Below are 19,746 nucleotides of genomic sequence, written 5' to 3' on the forward strand. Positions count from 1 at the left end.
GGGCTATCACTTTATAATTACAACAACAGATTTAAGATAAATGTCATGGAAGTCCCCCAAACCAGGCTACTTGTGTTACTATATTCATAGTACTGTAAGTTCTAGGAAATTACATGATTTCTCCTGTGTGATTGCTGAAAGATCACAAAGCTATTTTTCCCTATTTACAAGTAGTTCTCAACAATTCTGTTATGCTTAGAGAATTACAAACTGCTATCTCAGGGTTAATCACAGAGAGAGTTGGAGGTTTTAATTGGTACTCAGCATATAGGCGTGCCAAGTTTAATAACGTAAAGACACATTAAGGGAAAAGTAGATAACTGTCTGCCTTTCTGTACTATATAAATAAAATACTTATGCTGCTATGCATAAATAAAATGTGTATGTATATATATATGTGTGTATATATATATATATATATATAAAGGTGTATGCATATATATAAACATTTCCCATATGTATTTAAGTTTTTATATATTTGAAATGCAGACACACACACATAAATATAAATGCACACACAGCTACCTGAAAGTTAACCAGAATACATTTTCTTATTTTTCATGGCAGCACAAGCTCTTTTTGTCTGCTAACCCCTCAGTCACTAATTCACATTCTTTTAAAGGGAAAAAAATATGCTTCTGTGCTCTAGTTTTAAAATGCAAAGGTATGATGTTATTTGTCACCATGCCCAAAAAAGTCCTTACTCGGTAACTTTGCCAGAAGAGGGAGAGAGAGAGAGGCAAATGCTCCCCCAGCTGTTTCCTGTCTACAGTGTCTGTGTAATGTAGATAAATGTGAGGATTTTCTCTAAATCCCTCTTCTGTTTGCTAAATCTCACTGTCACTGCTAAAATCAGAGCAGATAGAGCCTGCGCAATGGAATAAAGTCCTCAATATTGAAATGTGACATTGCTCTCAACATCTCACATCTCTCTGGATTTCTTTTTTCTCATCATTACTGCTAACAAATTCATTTCCAGACTTTGCACTTTCAAGAAGCAATGGAAAAAATCAACAGTCTTTCAACACAATTAGTTAAGTGCTGCTTGTGTGATTTCTTGAAGGTAAATCTTTATTACTATTTCAAATAATTTTTTAGTTTTATTTTGCTGTGTATTGTCTGCTGCTGGCTTGAGGAGTATTGTGCACTTTTCAATAACATTATTTTAGAACTGAGAATTATTTATAAATTGCTGAACATGCAATTTCATGTGATCTGGAAAATGGCTGTATGTAATAGTTGCAATTACATAGATAACTGTAAGGGTAAACTATTGCAAATACATGTCTTAAATTTCACTTCTATTCAGAGAACTTTCTAATATTTCAGTTATGTCATTATTAAAAGGTCCACTTACATCATTGTCTATACTGTTAATGAATGCTTCTGAAAACAAGAACTTTTAGCTATTTTCTGCAGGTGCAGGATTTTATAGGCAAAAAGGTATTATTCACATGTTAAGTTTCTGCAGTTTTATTATACACAATTACAGAGAAAATGTTCATGCTTTCACAAGGAAACTTTTAAGGGATGTTGTCACTGCAGCAATTTTCTGGCAGCATCGTGGCATTTACTTGGTTTTTGCTTTCATAAATTAAAAGTAAATGAGAAGTTCAGTTTGTTTTCTACATTAGAAACCAGCTGCGACTCTTGCTGACCTTGCATATTTGTACAGCTTAAGCAATTGTACATAAAGAAAATGGAAATTCCCTTACATGTTCATCTCCAAGTTTTCCCTTCTAGGGAGGGCTTTTTCAGGAAAGTTTGCATGTGAAGTTTGATGTTGTGACCCTGTAATTTCTGCACAATAATATGAACTGTCTTAAGGTAAATTTGACTTCAGTAGGTGCACTGACCTCTGTTTCTGTCAATTGGCACCCATCCAGCTTTCCATTATCTGCAGATTTATATCCTTCAAGAACTTTTTTTCCCCTTAATATTTTGCAAGGACATTTATGTAGTTGAAAGAATAATCTTAATTGTTTAGGGCCTAATTATTTTTTTTAGTTGGTCTTACACTTAAAACACACTTATCTCATTCCTTAATGACCTAATTACAGGTCTGTAATTGCAAGGGATGAAATCATTCCCTTAATGTATAAATGGGCAACCTTTCCAATATTCTTGAAAGATGAAGGGGTTTGTTGTTTTTTTTTTTTTTCCTAAGTATTGAGCAAGGCACTAAGAGACATAAAAGTAATGTGCTAGTTCCTCAGCTGTGCATCCTGCCAAGCTTCCTTGGAATCAATGGAACATATTGATTTAGGTTAGCATGTAGCCCAGATTCTTTGCTCAAAGTTAACAGTATTAAAACCTTGATCCGCTCTAGAGTGTATATGCTTTATTTATATAACAATTACTAGTGAATACTGATATTCCATAATAATTGCACATTTCTACTATGGCTTGATAATCAGGCCCAACCCCTCTGGAATAAAATGTAATTTTAAATATAAAACTCCTGATTTCTTGCTGTAGCATATACTCTCCAAAAAAATTGTTACCTCCTTCAAGATACTCCTAATTCTTGCAGATGTTCTTACATGACCAAGCATGTGAAGAATTCTTATGCACAACTTGTGTCAAGTGATAGTTTGTTAAACAAGGGGACTTACATAGAAGAATTAAGAAGTAAATGAGATGTAGAGTGTTCATATATGACATTCCTTTGTGGTGCTACTCTTCTGGACTACTAAAAGAGGAATATAGCAAAAGCTGTCTATTTTACTGAAAAAAGAGGAAATTCCAGCTGTGAAAATATGGTCAGTCATTCTATGAAACTAAAAGAAGTGCTTAACCAGGCTCATCTTGAACCTGTATTCAATTTCCTCATGTAATTAGATGCTTTGATAAACCCCACCCACACACCAATGCGTTTTCTTTTAAGCTCTCAACTTTCTAGTCAAATTGGGGATAATGTAAGTACTCTGCTTGATTGTAGAGAACCTGAAGCAATATTGGATTACAACTTTGTATTTTCTTAAGAATATTCCCCTCAGATATAAAGGCATACTTTGATTTTATCATGAGCATATTGAATCAATTAAAGTTGTGTTTAATTAAAATGATGAAGTAAAGTTAAAGTTTTAAACTATGTTTTGGAATTTGCTTTGATGAAACAGTACTTAATTTATCAAATAATTGATTGAACCCTAGAAACATGTGAGCCTGTTTTCTTTTCTGTAAAGTTTTTACTTGTTTGAAAGTTCTTGACTGTTGTTAAATTTTTGAGATAAAGTTAGAAATTCTCTGTGGTTTATACTGTGCAGCCTTTTTTGGCTTCCACTAAAGGAAAAACAGTAGATAATCTGTTTTGTTGTAGTTCAGTACTGATATTTATCTGAAAATGCAAGCCAGCTGAGAAGTCTTGAAAAATAAAAAATTGTTAAATGTCTAAAATTTATGTTTATTTCTGGACCAAATGTTATACGAGAACAAATTGTTAAATACATAATGTTCTTGTATTTGTAATGTCTTTCAGCTTTCTGAGGCAGTGTGCTAAACAGCTTTCTGCTTTACCTCCTCAGAACTGGGAACCATCTTAAACTGCAGGTGCATCACATTTATCTTATAAATTCAAAATTATGGCAAAGGGAAAAAGAAACTGTTGTTAAAGTATGGAATCATTACAGAAAATAGTGCCTCATGTTATCATCATTCATTTGTAATCTAATCTTTTTCCATCTGCCATTGAAGTCATGTCCATGCATTTGAGCTTGTTGGGGTTTGCATGGCAAAGTTGGGTAAAGACACTTGTGAATGAGAAAATAATTATTCTTTCTTTTTTTTTTCTGATATATCATGGGATTTAAAATTTTTCAGTATTTTCACAGTAATACAGAAATAAGGGACTCATCCAGCAGGGCACTAAGGTCTCTTGCCAAGAAAATAAGAATTCTTAAAAATTATTCACTAAAAAATGCTCAATATCCCACTGGACCAGATCCCAATTGATCAGAAAATAGATAACTTCATATTCTTTTCAAAAGTTCAGTGAAGAAATATTAAAGATTAAATGGCCCCTGAAACCCTGAAAGAAACTTTAGGGAAGATTAATCATTTTACTTCAACTACTTTGCACTAGACTGCTAACACAAAGCAGTTCTAAACCAAGTTTAACTGTATGTGGAAGACAGATTTGTGGCTTCTTACCTGACTGCAATGCTAATGTTAACCTTGAAAGAGAATGAAATTAAATGCAGATTTACACCTTTAAAAACTATCATTTTTGGCAAGTGATCTAAATAAGTTCAGAATATGCATTAAGCACGTCACTCAGTGTCCTGCTACTACACATAAATAGCTTTTCCTAGTATTAAGAGGAAAAACTGTCTTCTTTGCATGTTGGGTAACAAATTAGGTGGACACAAAGGGATACAAAAAGAAGTGGATAAACAGATTGGTGCAATTTTACACCCATTCCAGACTGGCCTCTCTTCAGTCAAAAGTACAGGAAAAAGATAGTGTGTAACCAAATGTAAATGAGAATTTTGTCACCTCCGTGTAAACCTCATGGCCTCAGCTGCCAAAGAGGGTACAATGAAGGTCAATGAAGTATAGCTGCTTGCAACAAGCAAAAATACAAATCTGTAAAGGATTAAAACTCACACTCCTGTTAATTTCTCAAATGTTTCCAAACATTGGCCTGCTAGAACCAGGGGACTGTAGGAGTCACTGAATGCGGTCTTCTGCTACAGAAGATCCCACATCATCTCCTGTAACTTTGGCAAGGTGAACCTGGCAACATTTTTGGTTTGTCCTGGTATTTTCCTTTCTAAGGTGGCTGGAGAACTGTGGAGCACTAATAATGAGCTCTTTTTCTATTGGGCCAAATTTTCTTACAGCAAGTTTAGAGCCATTTTTTCTTGTGACAATGTTTGTTTTAGTTTAAATAGTTCTTCTCCATCATATGCCACCCCTCTTTCCCACAGTTCATTGGCAGGCACCTGTCATACTTCCTCTTAGTTTATCTAGCCTGACACAAACAAATTCAAGGTTGTTTTCCTTGTTCCTATTATTCCAGGCTTCCCTTTGTCTATTCCACCCTTCCATATTTTGCTTTTCAAAAGCAAATATAAGTCATAGTTACTACAGGGTTCCATAACTAGATGTGATTGTAGTATTCACCAGAATAATCTGTTTCCAAAATACATGGACTAGAACAAGTAGGTTCTACAAGTAGTTCAACAAGTAGTTGCAAAATCATGGTGAGACATTTCCTGATTCCATGTTTATTGTCCAAGAAATCACAACACATATTCATTCTCATTCACAAGGGTGGAGTCATTTTTTTGTAAGACTCTTTGGGGAAATTCTGACACTGCTTCTGCTTTCTTGGCAGGTGAAGATGCACACTGTGTCCTACATCCATTTCTTCTACCTTGGCCTGTGTTTGCTTACCTTAACCAGTTCTGTTGCTGCTGGCCCAGAAACACTCTGTGGTGCTGAGCTGGTTGATGCTCTTCAGTTCGTGTGTGGAGACAGAGGCTTTTACTTCAGTAAGTCCACCCTTTCTCTCATTTAACTGCTAAACACCTTCATGTAATCCATTGGAGTATGCAGTTGCTCTAAATGAGCTTAGTTGTGATCATCCAGGCTGCCAGCTAGGATTGGTATCCTATATCTGGAAGATGCTCAAGCCTTCAGTTACCATGAAGCCTCAGTAAAGAATAAAGTTGTGCCTGTGTTCAACCTCTCTGAGTTTCTGACAAATTTTCATTTTCAGACTTGTTATTGTTTTTCACCACTTTCCAGCTGTTGCTATTCCACCTGCTGTGTTCCTGCTTTCCACTGACCTGTCACTGAAATTAAGTGAATGAGACCACACACTAAACCCAAGACACTCATGAGGCAGAACTACATGTACCTGCTATGTCAGACTAGTAGTAAACACTTTAAGTACACACTGTATCATATTAAAAACACACTAAGCTTCAACATCTGGTTTGGAAAAAAGAAGAGCTGGAAGGCAGAAACCAGAAAGTTACCACATCCAAGTATCCACATGCTTCATCATTTAAATACAGGTGGAGGAAAATTCATGCATGGTGAAATAATGAAGACTGACACCAGTACAGGCAACAGATAAAATTAACTCTGCAATAGTGAGGGCCAAGAAATACTCAACTTTTAAGTAATATAAATCTATTTCTGATGTTCATCTATTTGCCACTTAAATAACAAAGAAGCTTTTAGCTAGAAATATATTAATTCTGAATACATTAATTAATATATTTTTTCAAAACACAATAGAATTTGTGCTTCTATAGCCTCTGAAGCTAGCATTTACTTTTAATAACAATAGGCGCTTCTCTGATATTCTTGATAGTCCCTTATGGCTGAAGCCTCTTCTCATCTAAGCTACCATTTTTAGTTTTCTGATCATACCCACCCTATTCCCATTTATTTCTATTCATTGCTTTCAATGTTTTCTCCTTGCTTGCAATAAAAACAAAAATTTAGACTCTTGCACTTCTTAATTACAGAAAATCTCAGTTTCCTCAGCATATAAATTGTAGAGATTTTCACTATCTTCTTGACACATTTTATTCAATTTCACTTTTGAAACCTTGGAATTGAAACATGTGAACCACACATGCAAAGTAATCCACTATTCACAAAAGAACCCTTCTTTTCTGTATTTAACACCTCAACTCTTGTTCATAAGCACCTACTCCAGGGTGCTCTTTAGCTTAGCATTCTGGTGTTAAACACAGTGTTAAAAGTACTGCCGTCTCTCATACAGGAATTTACATTTTCCTTCAAACTCCTCAGGTGCTCATTTATAAACCAAAGTCTGCTGCATTTATTAGCAGCAGAGTTAGGGATTATTATGAGTGTCCTACAAATGTTTTATTGCTGGAGCGCATGTAAAGACTGTCATCTCCCCCTCCTGTTTCTGCACCAGAAAACAATGATGATCCTTAGAACATCAGAGCAATTGTTCTTTTACTGTGTATGTATCTCAGGTGCTTCTCTGCCAGCAAAATGTTTGCTGCTGGTTCAGAGACCTCTCATGCTTGCTTTCCACAAGAGTAGCTGTTACTGCCCAGCAATCAGACCTACTGTTAGGTGTACTTTGTGATCCTCAAGGTAAGAGGTCATGTGAAATGCTAATCATTAGCAATAACTCTTTACTTTCAATCTCAGTTATTCTAAGGTTTCACAATGTTTCAAATCTCTACCCTAGGCTAGGTCATCCTTAATTTAAAATGCCAGGATGGGCTTCCAGTGTTTCAAAGGAGATCATTACCTTTGCAATCTTGACATTTATCTGTTTAGACTTTCTCTCTAGTCTTTGCTGTTTTCTGATGTTCTGAGTTTTCAATTGAAATAATATAATGGCACCATAAATGCCAACCTTCTTTTTATATGGAAAAATATGGAAGGTTTTGCTTATGAATGACCACCCTGTTTTAGGAAAGTCTTGCACAGTTGTAATCAATAGACTGCAGTTGTATCACTCAACAGGAGCATTATGAAGCTGACATGTATGTGGCCCCTTAGGTGCCAAGTAATATGTGTGCTCTACCTGGCTACTTCTTATTGAAGAAATATTGAGATCCTCATATCAAATGTACTACAGAATGTAACATACTATTAGAAAGTAAAAATGTTGCTTGATTTTTTGGGACTTTTTAAGAATACCACATTATTTGTAGAGGTAAAAACCCAATGAAATTTTTGTTGTGTTGTAAAAAGTATGTCAATGAAATAAGTATTTTAAGCCTATTCTCATACTCTGGGATCCTTTAAATAAAGTATAATCAATGGTAGTGTTTGCCTTTAACTTGCACAGGAAATAGCTGTGAGGGAAATTTTTTTCTTCCATCACTCTGTATTTCACTAGAGATTCCAAGTATAAAGAATACCTTTTGGCTGGAGGTGAAATTCCTGGTTCAGAGTCAAGGTCAAACTTTGGACTGTTCCTTGGGAGATGTGGGTGGAAGTGAAGATAGAAATAATTGTATTACTTTCTGTCAAAACGCTGTACTTCCCAACCACAAGGCTATATCTATGGCTAGAACTGGAAGACAAAAATTTCCTTTATATAATCTACTCTCCCTAACTTTCTAGCTATAAAAGGAAATTCTTTACAGCTTCTGAGGAGATGCCTCAGTTGCTTACACACACAAAGAGAAGTACTGACTTAAAGAGAAAGTCAAATGTGGTTTCTACCACTCTCTTTTGTCTCGAGATAGACTGACAAGGAGTGTTTTTCAAAGATTTTTAGGGATAAACACAACATTCCCCAAACTGAGCATCTACTTTTTTTCCATGGTCACATTTAACTCCAACCAGCACTGGCTGCTCCTCAGACAGCTTTTTGTCTCCTGTGATTTACCAGAGAAAAGTGGATTGTCCACTTTCTATCTAGGGACATCTCTCTAGGAGAACTGCCCCTCATGTTCCTGCGTGCTAGGTTTTGTTAGGAGAAAGTGACAGAGAACCTGGCCACAGCTGCAAAAGTGGCTACACTTTAACACAGCTTTTCTCAATGTTTCTCCAATGTTAAAACCTCTGGATCCAACAGTCATGAAACCAAGTGTGATAGCTTCAATGTTCACCTGAATTTTAATGTCCAGAAAGGTCTACCACTGTACGCTTATTGCAAAACAACACTGAGAGCAGAGAATGTTGGAAAAACTTAAAGCAGAAATTACATGAAACTTATAAAAGTGAAAGCCTAATAGAGGGGAAATTTTCCTTGGAATAGTCTAGTCTTATCACAGGAATTTACTTTGTAGATTAGTAAAAAAAAAAATAAATAATTTCTTCATAAATGGTGAATTTGCTGAACAATCATTCATTCTTGCTCATGATGTTTTCCAAGGGCTAATACTGCTGTGAGATCCAGTAGCTTGTTCTAAGGAGAAAATGCTATATTCTTCTCTAACTTGTTTCTTGTCCTTTGAAAATATACCTTTTCCTTTACAGCAAATACATGGCAGCCCTGCTAACCATACAAAAGTGCCAATAAAGAAACTGATTTCTTAATTCCTTAGACATTTTCAGTCTTCTAATTTCTACAGCCCAAGTTAGATGGCAATACATATTTGAAACCATGACAATCAGCTTCATGAATTAAATCTCCACCTTTTTTTCTGCTAAAAACACTGCTTTAGTCCTGTGGAGAATCTTCTGAACCATCACATGCTTAAAAAAGGAAAGAACACAGTTTAGATACCTGAGACACTAGAGTTGCTCTGATATTCTTCAGAGAATGGAGAATGATCTAGCACATGATTCCATGTCTAAAGCAATGAATCCCATAAAAGATGGGTTTTTTCTGGCATCTAGCTTAATGTTCCCTGTGTTAACTGCTTTGTGGAGAATTACTGCAAATTTTTACTACATTTTTTTTTGGTCCACTAAGACAATCAAAATTGTGTCTTGTCCTTGGGAAAATCCCCAGCTGTGCACAATGTAAAACTATTTGTTTATAATCATCAGAAAATCAGGATAAGCCCCTGAACATAATTTTGGGTGCTGAGAGCTGTCATGAGATCTCATTGCTTTGTAGAGCTAAGGTATATCTGGAGGAATTGCTGCCTTAGAAAAGAGGAAACAAGCAGCAGAGTAATAGGCAATTACGTTTTGCTTCTCCCATTTCCCTCTAGTTAAGAGCTTCTTGTTTACTTCAGGAAGTCTGCTTTTAAGATGTTATTAAAGTTTCTAGGCCTGTCAAACCTATCAGCGTAATTACAAGAGATGGCATGGCACTCAGTTCTTTAAGTACTCCATACCTGTAGGAGCTATGAGTCATTAGCTCCTCTCTGCATCCCTGATTGAAAGGAATGTTAATGTTAGAAGCCCAGCAGAGGCAAGCTGAAAAGCTGCCACAGACACACACAGACTCTGGTGTCACTGACAGTCTTACAAATCTTTGCAAACAAACACTGGTCATCTTGGCTGTGTTCACACGGCAAGATCTGAGAGTGTTTGTAAGTTCCTTGGTCTGGCTTCATGCCCCATTCATGTCCAAATACTGTATCTATGGAAGATTTGAGTTCATTCCTCTATCTATCCCTAGGTTCCCTACTTCTTACAAGGAAGCTAACCTGGAAAGGAGCTCAGATGTGCTTTAGCCAGCTCTGCAAGGTCAGTGCTTAGGGAGCCAGAACTATAGGTACAGCCACTGATGTAGCTGCATAAGAAAGAAAACAGCTCTGACTTCTGGAATGATATCACTGTATAGTCAAACAGCTGACACAAGTTTGATGTGTGCTTTGTTGCCCCTGGTAGTAAACATTGAGAAAGTTCTCTGAAAATAAGCCAGTCTTTGAAAGAATTTTCTCATTTTTTACCACATTAAGAAAGGGTAAGGAGTTGTTCATAAAGGCTAACCTTAGTTTAGTGACGTTAATCTTCTTAAGTTACATCTTTAAAAACAGATAGAGAGGTTCTGTCTTCTTTCTCCATGGATTGCAGAGTAAGTCTAGGAGGATTTAGCCTCTGATATACACTAAATTTAGCCCCTGCCAACAGGTCTCCTCTACAGCTAGTTTCTCAGGTCACCAAGGATTTTATCATTTTTCAACATTTTCCTTAAGAGGGATTGCAGTAGTGATGATAATTTTAATGAAGTGACTGGAAACAAATCATTGATCAAAATTTCAACAAGAAACATCTGTTCAAATAGTGCCTACTATCAAAACCAAATAAGTACATTTTCTCCAGAAGTTCAATTTATATATGTCCTTATTAGCTGGTAGATATTGGAGATGTTAATGCTTTTTATGATGTTTACCTTTATTTAATGCACTAGACCAAGCTTCAAATTTGGTCTCAAATAACAGAAAGCTGTTACTTGACATTTGATTCCCTAACTGCTATATGTATATTTAATACATTGTTTAGTCTCATGTTGGATAAAGTCACTCAAAGAAGCGCTTGGCAAGATCAACATTAATTCTTGGCATAGCTGCCCCTCTTACTTTTCCACTGAATCTTAAATACCAAGAAAACCCTTCCCTGACTTCAACTCCAGCTCATGCTCTATGCAATCAGCCAAAACCTTTGAGTATGGACCTCTTTGTTCTGGTATCAATAAAGTGTTTGTGGTTCTTGATCTACAGCAGCAGGAGTCACAAAGCAGATCATCCAGCTTGGCAGAACCACACGCTCTGCTCATGAAAACCTTTTGCATTTACTACCTGTGCATGAAGGGCATTCTACACACAAATGCAGAAATTCACAGAGACATTTCTCTAGGGCTTATTCAGCACTTTAGCTCTTAGGCATCTTTCAAACCCTTTCACCTCAGTGAAAATCAAATAGAGATTTAAAGCCATCGCAGACCTTTGCTAAAAAAGGCTGGATCTGGACTTGTTTATTAAACCATATCCTAATGTCAGTTTTTCCCTGTGACACAAGCTTAATTGTTCAAGAATATGACAACAAATGCAAGGGATAACCAACAGTTAAGTAATTTCTCAGTCTAGAAATCAAGACAAAAGAAATACCACAAATGTACACTTATTGAAGAAATTATGCTAAATTTATCTCTGGTAATAACCACAGGAACTTCAATGTCAAGAGGAAGGAAAAGCCATTATTTCCTACTTTCTATGTGGTGCATTTAGTGCAAAACCATTGTGAAAGATAAAGCCCAAATGCTGAGTCTAACTTTTAAGTAATGACAGGCATATTTCATGTTTGCATCAGTATATGAGGTTCTGAGAACAAAAGTTCTAACACATCCTTAGTCTTCAGAGGGACACACCATATAATAACTGGTGGGTGAGTCCAACTTGTGGAAAGTTACCTAAATTCCTACAAAAATCCAGCCCTAGTCCAATATACATGCTGTGTTCTCTGGTTGAATCCCATACACAGATAAATTTTACCTTTTAATGTCCTTACCATTACTAGGCAAAGCAGAATGCATTTGCTTATCTCATGTTAAATCCTTTGCTAGTGAAAACTGGAATAGCTTCCTTTTATCAGAGAAACTTTCTAGGGCTCATGTGTCTCTTGCTTTTTGTTTTGTTTTGTTTTTTTTCTTGAGTGTACAGCATATTTAAATATTTCCCACCTTATTTTGAAATTCAGCTGTGATGCCAGTCTTCCCATTTATGTAACATAACACTTCCAGAGTAAGAGGATGCTTCCAGACATCAGCCCCTTCTGCTTCCTTATGTGCCCATAAAAGTGTGGAAGTAGGGAAAGTGTCCTGTTAAAGCACTTCCTTTGGGAAATTATGACTCACACAAACCTGAAATTATATGATATTTTTTATACAGAATTATTTGTTTATATTATTTGAGTCTTTGTGTGTTGGGCAGAAATTTACACAAGGCTGAGTATGCAGAAAAAAAGAAGGGGTTGGCTCAGACCATCCTGATTCAGTCCAGCTCAGTGAACTGTTTTCTTTCTGAAAATAAATATTCTAGGAACACTATTTCTATCTCCAAAAAAGTAAACACTTAATACCTCCAAATCCTATAAACAGCAGGTTCTAAGTAAAACAAATGCTACTGAATATTGGTTTGACTTCAAAAGAAGGTTCATTAACAGCCATATCCTTCTAAGGCAATGGATAAAATCTTAAACTATGCACAAAAACTCTATATTTCATAACTCTGTATTCCAAAGAAAATTTTTAAATGCACGGTTTATGCAAAGGTATGAAAAGTCTGAGTGTCATGGGGAATGTTGTAGGGAAGATATCATTCTGATTGTGGATCTGAAAAGATGAGTACATTCCTAATTATGTTTGATGGCTGTTCCAGACCACATAGAATAAATCACATTTACTAGAGGGATTTTTTTTTTTTCAGACTTGCATTAACTATACTGAAAGTTTCTTTTAATTCAACCCCACCTAAACAACTGAATATGAGCTCCTACTCTTATTATGAAAGTTTTACAGCTTCTTTTTTGTAAGTCTTCATTGATTACTTCAGATTACATGAAAGCTAATAAGGATATCTATTTTAGCTTAACATAGCAGGTTTAAATTGAATACACTTCTTACCTTGAATCTTCTTTGGACAAATAATAATATTGTTGTAATAATTTGTTTCTACATCCCCCAAATTCCTGAATTACTAGTCAACAGGTCCTCCATGAAAAAAACCTTAATTTTTCCTACGTATTTCAAGTTTTATGTTTCTTTCCATTAAAGTTTCCAGTCTTTCACAGACATATTTAGTTTGGCAGGAAGAATCTGGTGACTCATAGACTGTAGAAATTTGAGAGCAAGCTACTGAAAATGTATCTAATTTCTTCTTGTGTAATTTGGGAGCAAGCTACTGATAGTATGTCTAATTTTCCTAGTTCAATCAAATGTATTATTGGCAAATACATGTCCTGAATAAAAGCCATGTTTATTTCTGAAATATATAGCTAAGATTAAATGCAAAAACACCATATATATTTGCTTTTAAAAAACTTCTGGGTTTTTTTCTAATTGTTTCTGGCATTTTACTCTAAATCAAAGGGCACAGAATGAAAAACAGAGGCACTAGTTGAAACAATTAGCATTAGAATCCTACTTAAATTTTGGAATTCAGTAATAAAAAAACATTCCTTATAATGTTTTTTGGTAGTGGGCTTTTGGGTTTTTTCATTTTTTTCAAGAGGACAGAGGTGTAGGAAGAATAGGTAATGTTATTATACCTGCATGATTTACATAAAGAAGAACAGACATATTCAAAAATATCTCATTTGTGTTTTAGGTTGTTGATTATACTGTTCCTTTCACGTCTTTTCAGACAAAAGACTTTCAAATTCAGACCTCTCTAGACATACATTGTTTTGTTTTGTACACATACAGAATGAACTTGCTGAATGATGAACAGAGTGTGATCTAAAATCAGGAGATTCTGGTTCAGATTCAGTCCATCTACATTTGGCCACTTAAATGAGGATTCTGAGCTGGGAACCTACTCAAACTCATCCTGCAGTCAGTGAGAGGACTAAAAATCTTTCAGGGCTCTCATTAAGTTATGAATTTTTCCTAGGACATACTTTTCCTTCTCCCCTAAATTAAGCAAGGAAGCTGTAGCAATTGTATTCTTATGCCCATTAAATCAGTTGAGTAAGGACCCTCCATTAGGAGCCAAAATTTTGGTGGAATGAATCTGTTTAAAACCACACAATGAACTTTCATGTAGAGGTAAGGATGCACTCATGCAGATCCCATTTTAGATCAAAGCAAATCCAAGCTTATTTTAGCTGCTATGGTATAATACAGTTGAGCAAAGACCCAGAAAGTGCCTTATCCAGGTAACACCAGTTAGAGCTGCTCCTCTAGCTCTTAAAAACTCCCAGGCTTTAGTCTGACTAAGTGTGAATCCTGTTGGAGAAAGCACTCCAGTTGGATACAGTAAAAGCGCAAGGGAAAAGCTTATCTATATTTTCTTTCTTGATATAATAGATAGAATATACTCTTACATGTTACAGCAAGTAAAACTCCTTCATGTTTTATTCCTGAAAAATAAGGTGCACTTTTCCACCCACAAATAATGAAGCAGTTTTTACACTGCTGCTCACACAAGATCATTTCTATTCCTTTGATTACTCATTTCCCAGCAGTTTTTTTAAGAAACCAAGACAATAATAATATTTCTGATCTACAGAGACAGCTAGATATTGATGTTGTTAAAGAAGGATTTTCTCTGTTAGAGGGCTGTGCCTTTTATCATGGTATTGTCATGGAGAAAGGACACAGAATGATGCTCAAGTACAGTTTTGAGATACTCAGCCAATGAAACATTCAAAGTCAGGTTGGATGGGGCTCTGAAATATCTGATCCAGTTGAAGATGTTCTTGCTAATTGCAGGGGTCTGGATTATGTGATCTTTAAAGGTCTCTTCCAACCCAAGCTGTTTATCAGTTGGAAGATTTAAAATATACCTACTTCTGACCTAATGAATTCACCTATAAAAGCAATAATGTGACTGAGCTAAGAAAGAATCCCACCTGAGGCTGTAAACCATTCAGTGAGTTGAAACAACACCACAAAGCATCTCTACTTTCCTCACTCCAGCACCCCTCTTCATCCAAGACAACAGAGAAAAGCACAGAACCTCTTCAAAGACATACACATTTCATGATCTTCTCTAAAGTGCTCCCTTTGCAGGGATCAGTAATCACAGTACTTAAAATTTCCAAACCATCTATGGGGATAGGAACTGTTCTTTAGGTTCTTTGGACACTGATAATCATTTTCAGTAATTGTATTGTTTTGAAGCAGAGTAAAAACTAGCACTAAAACCAAGAAAGAATTATTTATACTTTCTATGAATAAAAATGTATATGACTTAGCTTATTTCAAGGTGCTCTTAGCATTGTGTATTGTACTATTCCCAGCTAGTTTGGCTTGAGGAAAATGGGGTAGAAATGAGGCTCCCGCTTAAAGAAGGGTGCTCTCATACAAAAATTATTTCATAACTTAAGGAGTTCCACCACTATTTCAGGAATTACATACACTAGATTTAATATAGCTATTCCAAGATACAAACATTTTAAAAAGTGGAATGGTCAAGAAAATCTGTTCATTACAAAAAAAAAAAAAGGAAGATATTTTGCAGAATTTCACCCTTATTGCAAAAAACGGAATTAAATTCTACAACTGCAGCTACAATGGCATTAAGCATTAAGTCAACTCCTCTAATTTTTCTTTCCTAGTCATTTCATTTTAGTTTTTGAAAGCAGTAGGACTTGATGCAATAAAGTACAACTATTTCCTGTTATCACTAAGATGAAGACTAATAAAATGAGCAGAATTCATAAGTGGTGATATTCTTACTGTCTGTTGTTCTTTTCAAATAGAAGTTTATAGTCTGATATGAAACAGATGAAATCCAGATCTGTGAAAAAACAACAGAACTTTTTTAATAAATACAGTTTTCCCTGCCCTATCAAGAATCAAATAACTTGCAACAGATTTTGAATGCAAAATTATTATATTTGAACTATGAAACAGGTGGAAGTACCTTGTTTATTTTTTATTTTAGAATGTAATATTTTTAAGGTGTATTTTCACTTTTTCATGTGGCGAAGAGAAAATGCTAGGGAAAATGTGATATGTAGTATAATAAAGAAGGGACAAAGCCGATGCCAGAGATGGAGAAAATAGTAATGTTAATAATCCAGGCTGGTCCTGTCCAGGAATTTCTTCATAATCCAAAATTATGAGTCCATGGATACTCACTCAGGGTTATCTGTTAACTTCAAATGGCTTTAGCTCAGTTCATTGAGGATAGTGGGAGTTAGTCTGAGGAATTCTATTTCATGAGCTCTGTGCTTTGCTCACTAAAGAAAACATTGATCATTGATTTTCCTAGGTCTTTTGGCCATAAGTGTCATTATGCCACAAATATTTTCCCTTGACTGCATTCCCATTGCTTTCTTACTAGTCACCTGTTTTTCCTAAGAGCTACCCACTGAACTTCTGATATTTTATTTTCTGTGTATAAATACAGCAAATAAAGGCTCTTTTGAGCAATCAATAGACACTATCTGTTTCTGATTTGAAAAGGGTACATGCACATCAAATAACTCCTAATTTTTAACATTATTCAGACCAGCCTGAAAGGTTTGTAATTTTGAAGATCATCTACCATTCAGTTCTTCATCGAATCATATAATGTGCTGAGGTGGAACAAACCCATCAGGATCATGGAATCCAACTCCTGGCCCTGCAGAGGACCAGAGTCCAAGAGTCACACCATGTGCCTGAGAGCACTGTCAAAATTCTTCTTGAACTCTGTCAGCCTGGTGCTGTGACCCCTGCCCTGGGGAGCCTGTTCTAGTGCCCAGCCAGCATCTGGGTGAGGAACCTTTCCCTAATATCCAGCCTTAACCTCCCTTTCCTCAGTTTCATGTGCCTTCCTCAGGTCCTGCCACTGGTCACCACAGAGCAGAGATCAGTGCCTGCGCCCCTCCTCTTTCCCTCACAAGAATTTGTGACTGCAGTGAGGTCTCCCCTCAGTCTCCTCCAGGCTGGACAGACCAGCTGACCTCAGCTGCTCCTCTCACAGCTTTCCCTCAAGGCCCTTAACCATCTTTGTGCTCTCCTTTGGGCTCTCCAAGAGCTTTAGATCCTTCTCATTTTGTGGCACCCAGAAGTGCCCCCAGCACTGGAGGTGAGGCTGTCCCAGAGCAGAGGGGACAATCCCCTCCCTTGCCTGGCTGGCCATGCTGGGTCTGATGTCCCCAGGACAGGGCTGGCCCTGCTGGCTGCCAGGGCACTGCTGGCTCCTGTTCAACTTGCCATCAACCCCCAGGTCCCTTTCTGCTCTGCAGCCTCTCGTTCCCTGGTCTATTCACACAACCAGGATTACCCCATCCAAGGAACTGAGTCAAGCATTCACCCTTCTTAAACTTCAGTGGCTGGTGATTGCCCATCTCTCTAATTTGTCAAAGTTTAGCAAAATTGTTTGCTAAAGTGCTTAAATTAGTCTCAATTTTGTGATAGGTATATGGCTACATGTAAAAGATCAAAACTAACTTTTGAAAAGTGTTACTCTATTTTCAAAAATCAGCATGAGTCTCATGAATAGCCAGTGAGACCTTTGAAGATCCTAAAGGCATATGAGTAATTTTTGGGCAGTGAAGAGGCAGATGGACACTCAATAGATTTTTCAAAAGCAGTCATGTATCTAATTTCTGCTAAAATCAATGATAGGTGACCCTAGGCAGATTTTTTGTTTATGCTTGTGTTTTTAGGTGCCTGAGCATCCTTGGAAATACAAGTCAGGGTCTTTAGCTACTTGTTTAATTTTGCTTACAGACCTTATCGACTACTTGTAAAGAAGCTATCACTGTTAAAAGCTCTTCAAAATAAGAATTGGCATAATGACTTGGCTTCCGCTCTGACGTTAAACACACTAATACGCTTAGTATGAAATCTTCTTATTTCTAGCATAAATATGTGAGGCATCAGATGAAAGCTAATAATTTCCCAAGCAAGCTAAAAATAATGATGGCTAAATTTGAATAAATATTCTATGAGGCATTCTGGAACAGACAGTAGTTAATAAGTACTGTAAGTGCTACCTTTATATTAACCTCATGTGCAAGGTGCCAAAGCCTAAACATGCACCACAAACAACAGTGAATGAAAACCAAGCATGAGAAAAAAATATAATCACTGCAGAAAGTTGGAGACAATGCATATTTTAGCATTTTCTTTGTCTTCTAACCAGGAAAATTTAATTTATATTCTCACAAAATTCTTTAGGATGTCTTACTTAGGAGTTTCAGATACTAGTGGCTTAGACCTTGTCTCCCCTTCAATGAGACTATCTGACAGCACCTACAGTTACTGCAGTAATTCAAACTACATTGTAACACAAGGAGTAAGTATTATTAAAAAGTACTACTTTGTGTAACAAACAATACAGGAATATGTAAATTAAACTCACTTTTAAACATGCTGCAATGCAAATAGAAGAGTTTAATGGAAGAACCAGTGACTGAAGATGCGTCTAGAAATTCCTTAAAGTCAGGGAATACTAATTTTGGTCACAGACCTATGAATTTTACATCATCACTAAGTGACTAAAGCCTTTAACAAAAAAATTGTACTCATAGTTATACAGAATACACACTTCTTGGGAGAAGGAAAAGAAGCAGTGCCTTCATTAGGTAATGAGTGGTCTCATGCCTTATTGATTTCCAAGATCCAAATATTGCAGACACTAAGAATTAATATTTTCCTCATAATCTCCTCTAAAGTGCTCATCATAGAAGTATTGCAGCCTTCAGACAAATACATTATAAACTACAATATCCCAGGAAATCATCTATTTCTCTGAACATTTCTGAGGTTTTTCTGCCCTAGTGATTGCATACCCAACTGGAGATGGCAAGAACTTCTATTTCCTAAAATAATTTTTATATTTCTGCTACAACTTCACATGTTCAAAATAGAATACAAATGTCAATGAATTTAACCTAGTGATAGAGTGAAGTAGTACTTTCCCTTTATACAGGGAACAATGAAGGATAAAAACAAAGCCAAAGCTGCAAATGCACCCCTTCCTCAAAAGCAGCTTCAGCATATACTCTATCCTACCTGAACTAACAAAGCACTTTTGCCAAAAGAGCTGGGAAAAAAGCAACGTAATCCTCCTGTTTTTGTTCAAATCTAAACACCTTTCCAAAGGCTCATTAGCTTCTTTCTACTTTCATTGGAGTGACAGAAATTGCCTCATTTTTGTGAGCTGCAGAAATTTCAGAGCACCTCCTGTGCAGGACAGGAACAAAGCTCTAACCAAGAACAATATTTCCTGCCAAGTGGCTGTTGATAAATAGAAGTCAATGAAAAAAATACTTAAAGTTTAAAATTATTGAAATCTCTTGGTCAAGAGATCTGATTTTAGATGAACAGGTTAAAAGCAATGAAGAAAGAACACAAAAAAATTAAATTTCCTTTTCAACTAATGAAGGACCATGAAATCATCATCATAATGAATCACCATGAAAGGTGATACAGAAAACGGTATCACTAAATCTGTTCACTAAAAGTTCATCAAGTACTGTAGCTGTGTCAACACTTCTCAGAGTTCACAGAATCACAGAAATGTTAGGGTTGGATGGTACCTCTGGAAATGATGTAGTCCAAACCCCCTGCCAAGTCAAGGTCACCTAGAGCAGGTGACACAGGAACAAGTCCAGATGGGTTTGGAATGTCCCCAGAGAGGGAGATTCCACAACGTCCCCGGGCAGCCAGTTCCAGTGCTCTGCCACCCTCAATGGAAAGAAGTTCCTCATGTTGAGGTGAAACTTCTT

General features: G+C 36.3%; 1 protein-coding gene and 1 long non-coding RNA gene across 5 annotated transcripts in view; one reads left to right on the plus strand and one right to left on the minus strand.

Annotated features, from left to right (window-relative positions):
• Positions 1-19,746, minus strand: part of LOC107204611 — an 86,214-nt gene that overhangs the window by 61,655 nt on the left and 4,813 nt on the right. The window lies entirely within an intron of this gene.
• The window catches only part of IGF1 (insulin like growth factor 1), a 54,767-nt gene continuing 35,746 nt past the window's right edge, over positions 726-19,746 (plus strand). For both annotated transcript variants that reach the window (XR_001521658.2, XM_015628060.2), the window contains exons 1-2: positions 726-1,063; positions 5,342-5,498. Coding sequence is in view for 1 of the 2 variants with exons in the window: in XM_015628060.2 (XP_015483546.1) it covers positions 1,001-1,063; positions 5,342-5,498 (220 nt within the window). In the remaining variant the exon portion in view is untranslated. The remainder of the gene's footprint in view (positions 1,064-5,341; positions 5,499-19,746) is intronic.

The sequence above is a fragment of the Parus major genome, chromosome 1A (assembly GCF_001522545.3).
Source record: "Parus major isolate Abel chromosome 1A, Parus_major1.1, whole genome shotgun sequence".
NCBI lineage: Eukaryota > Metazoa > Chordata > Aves > Passeriformes > Paridae > Parus > Parus major.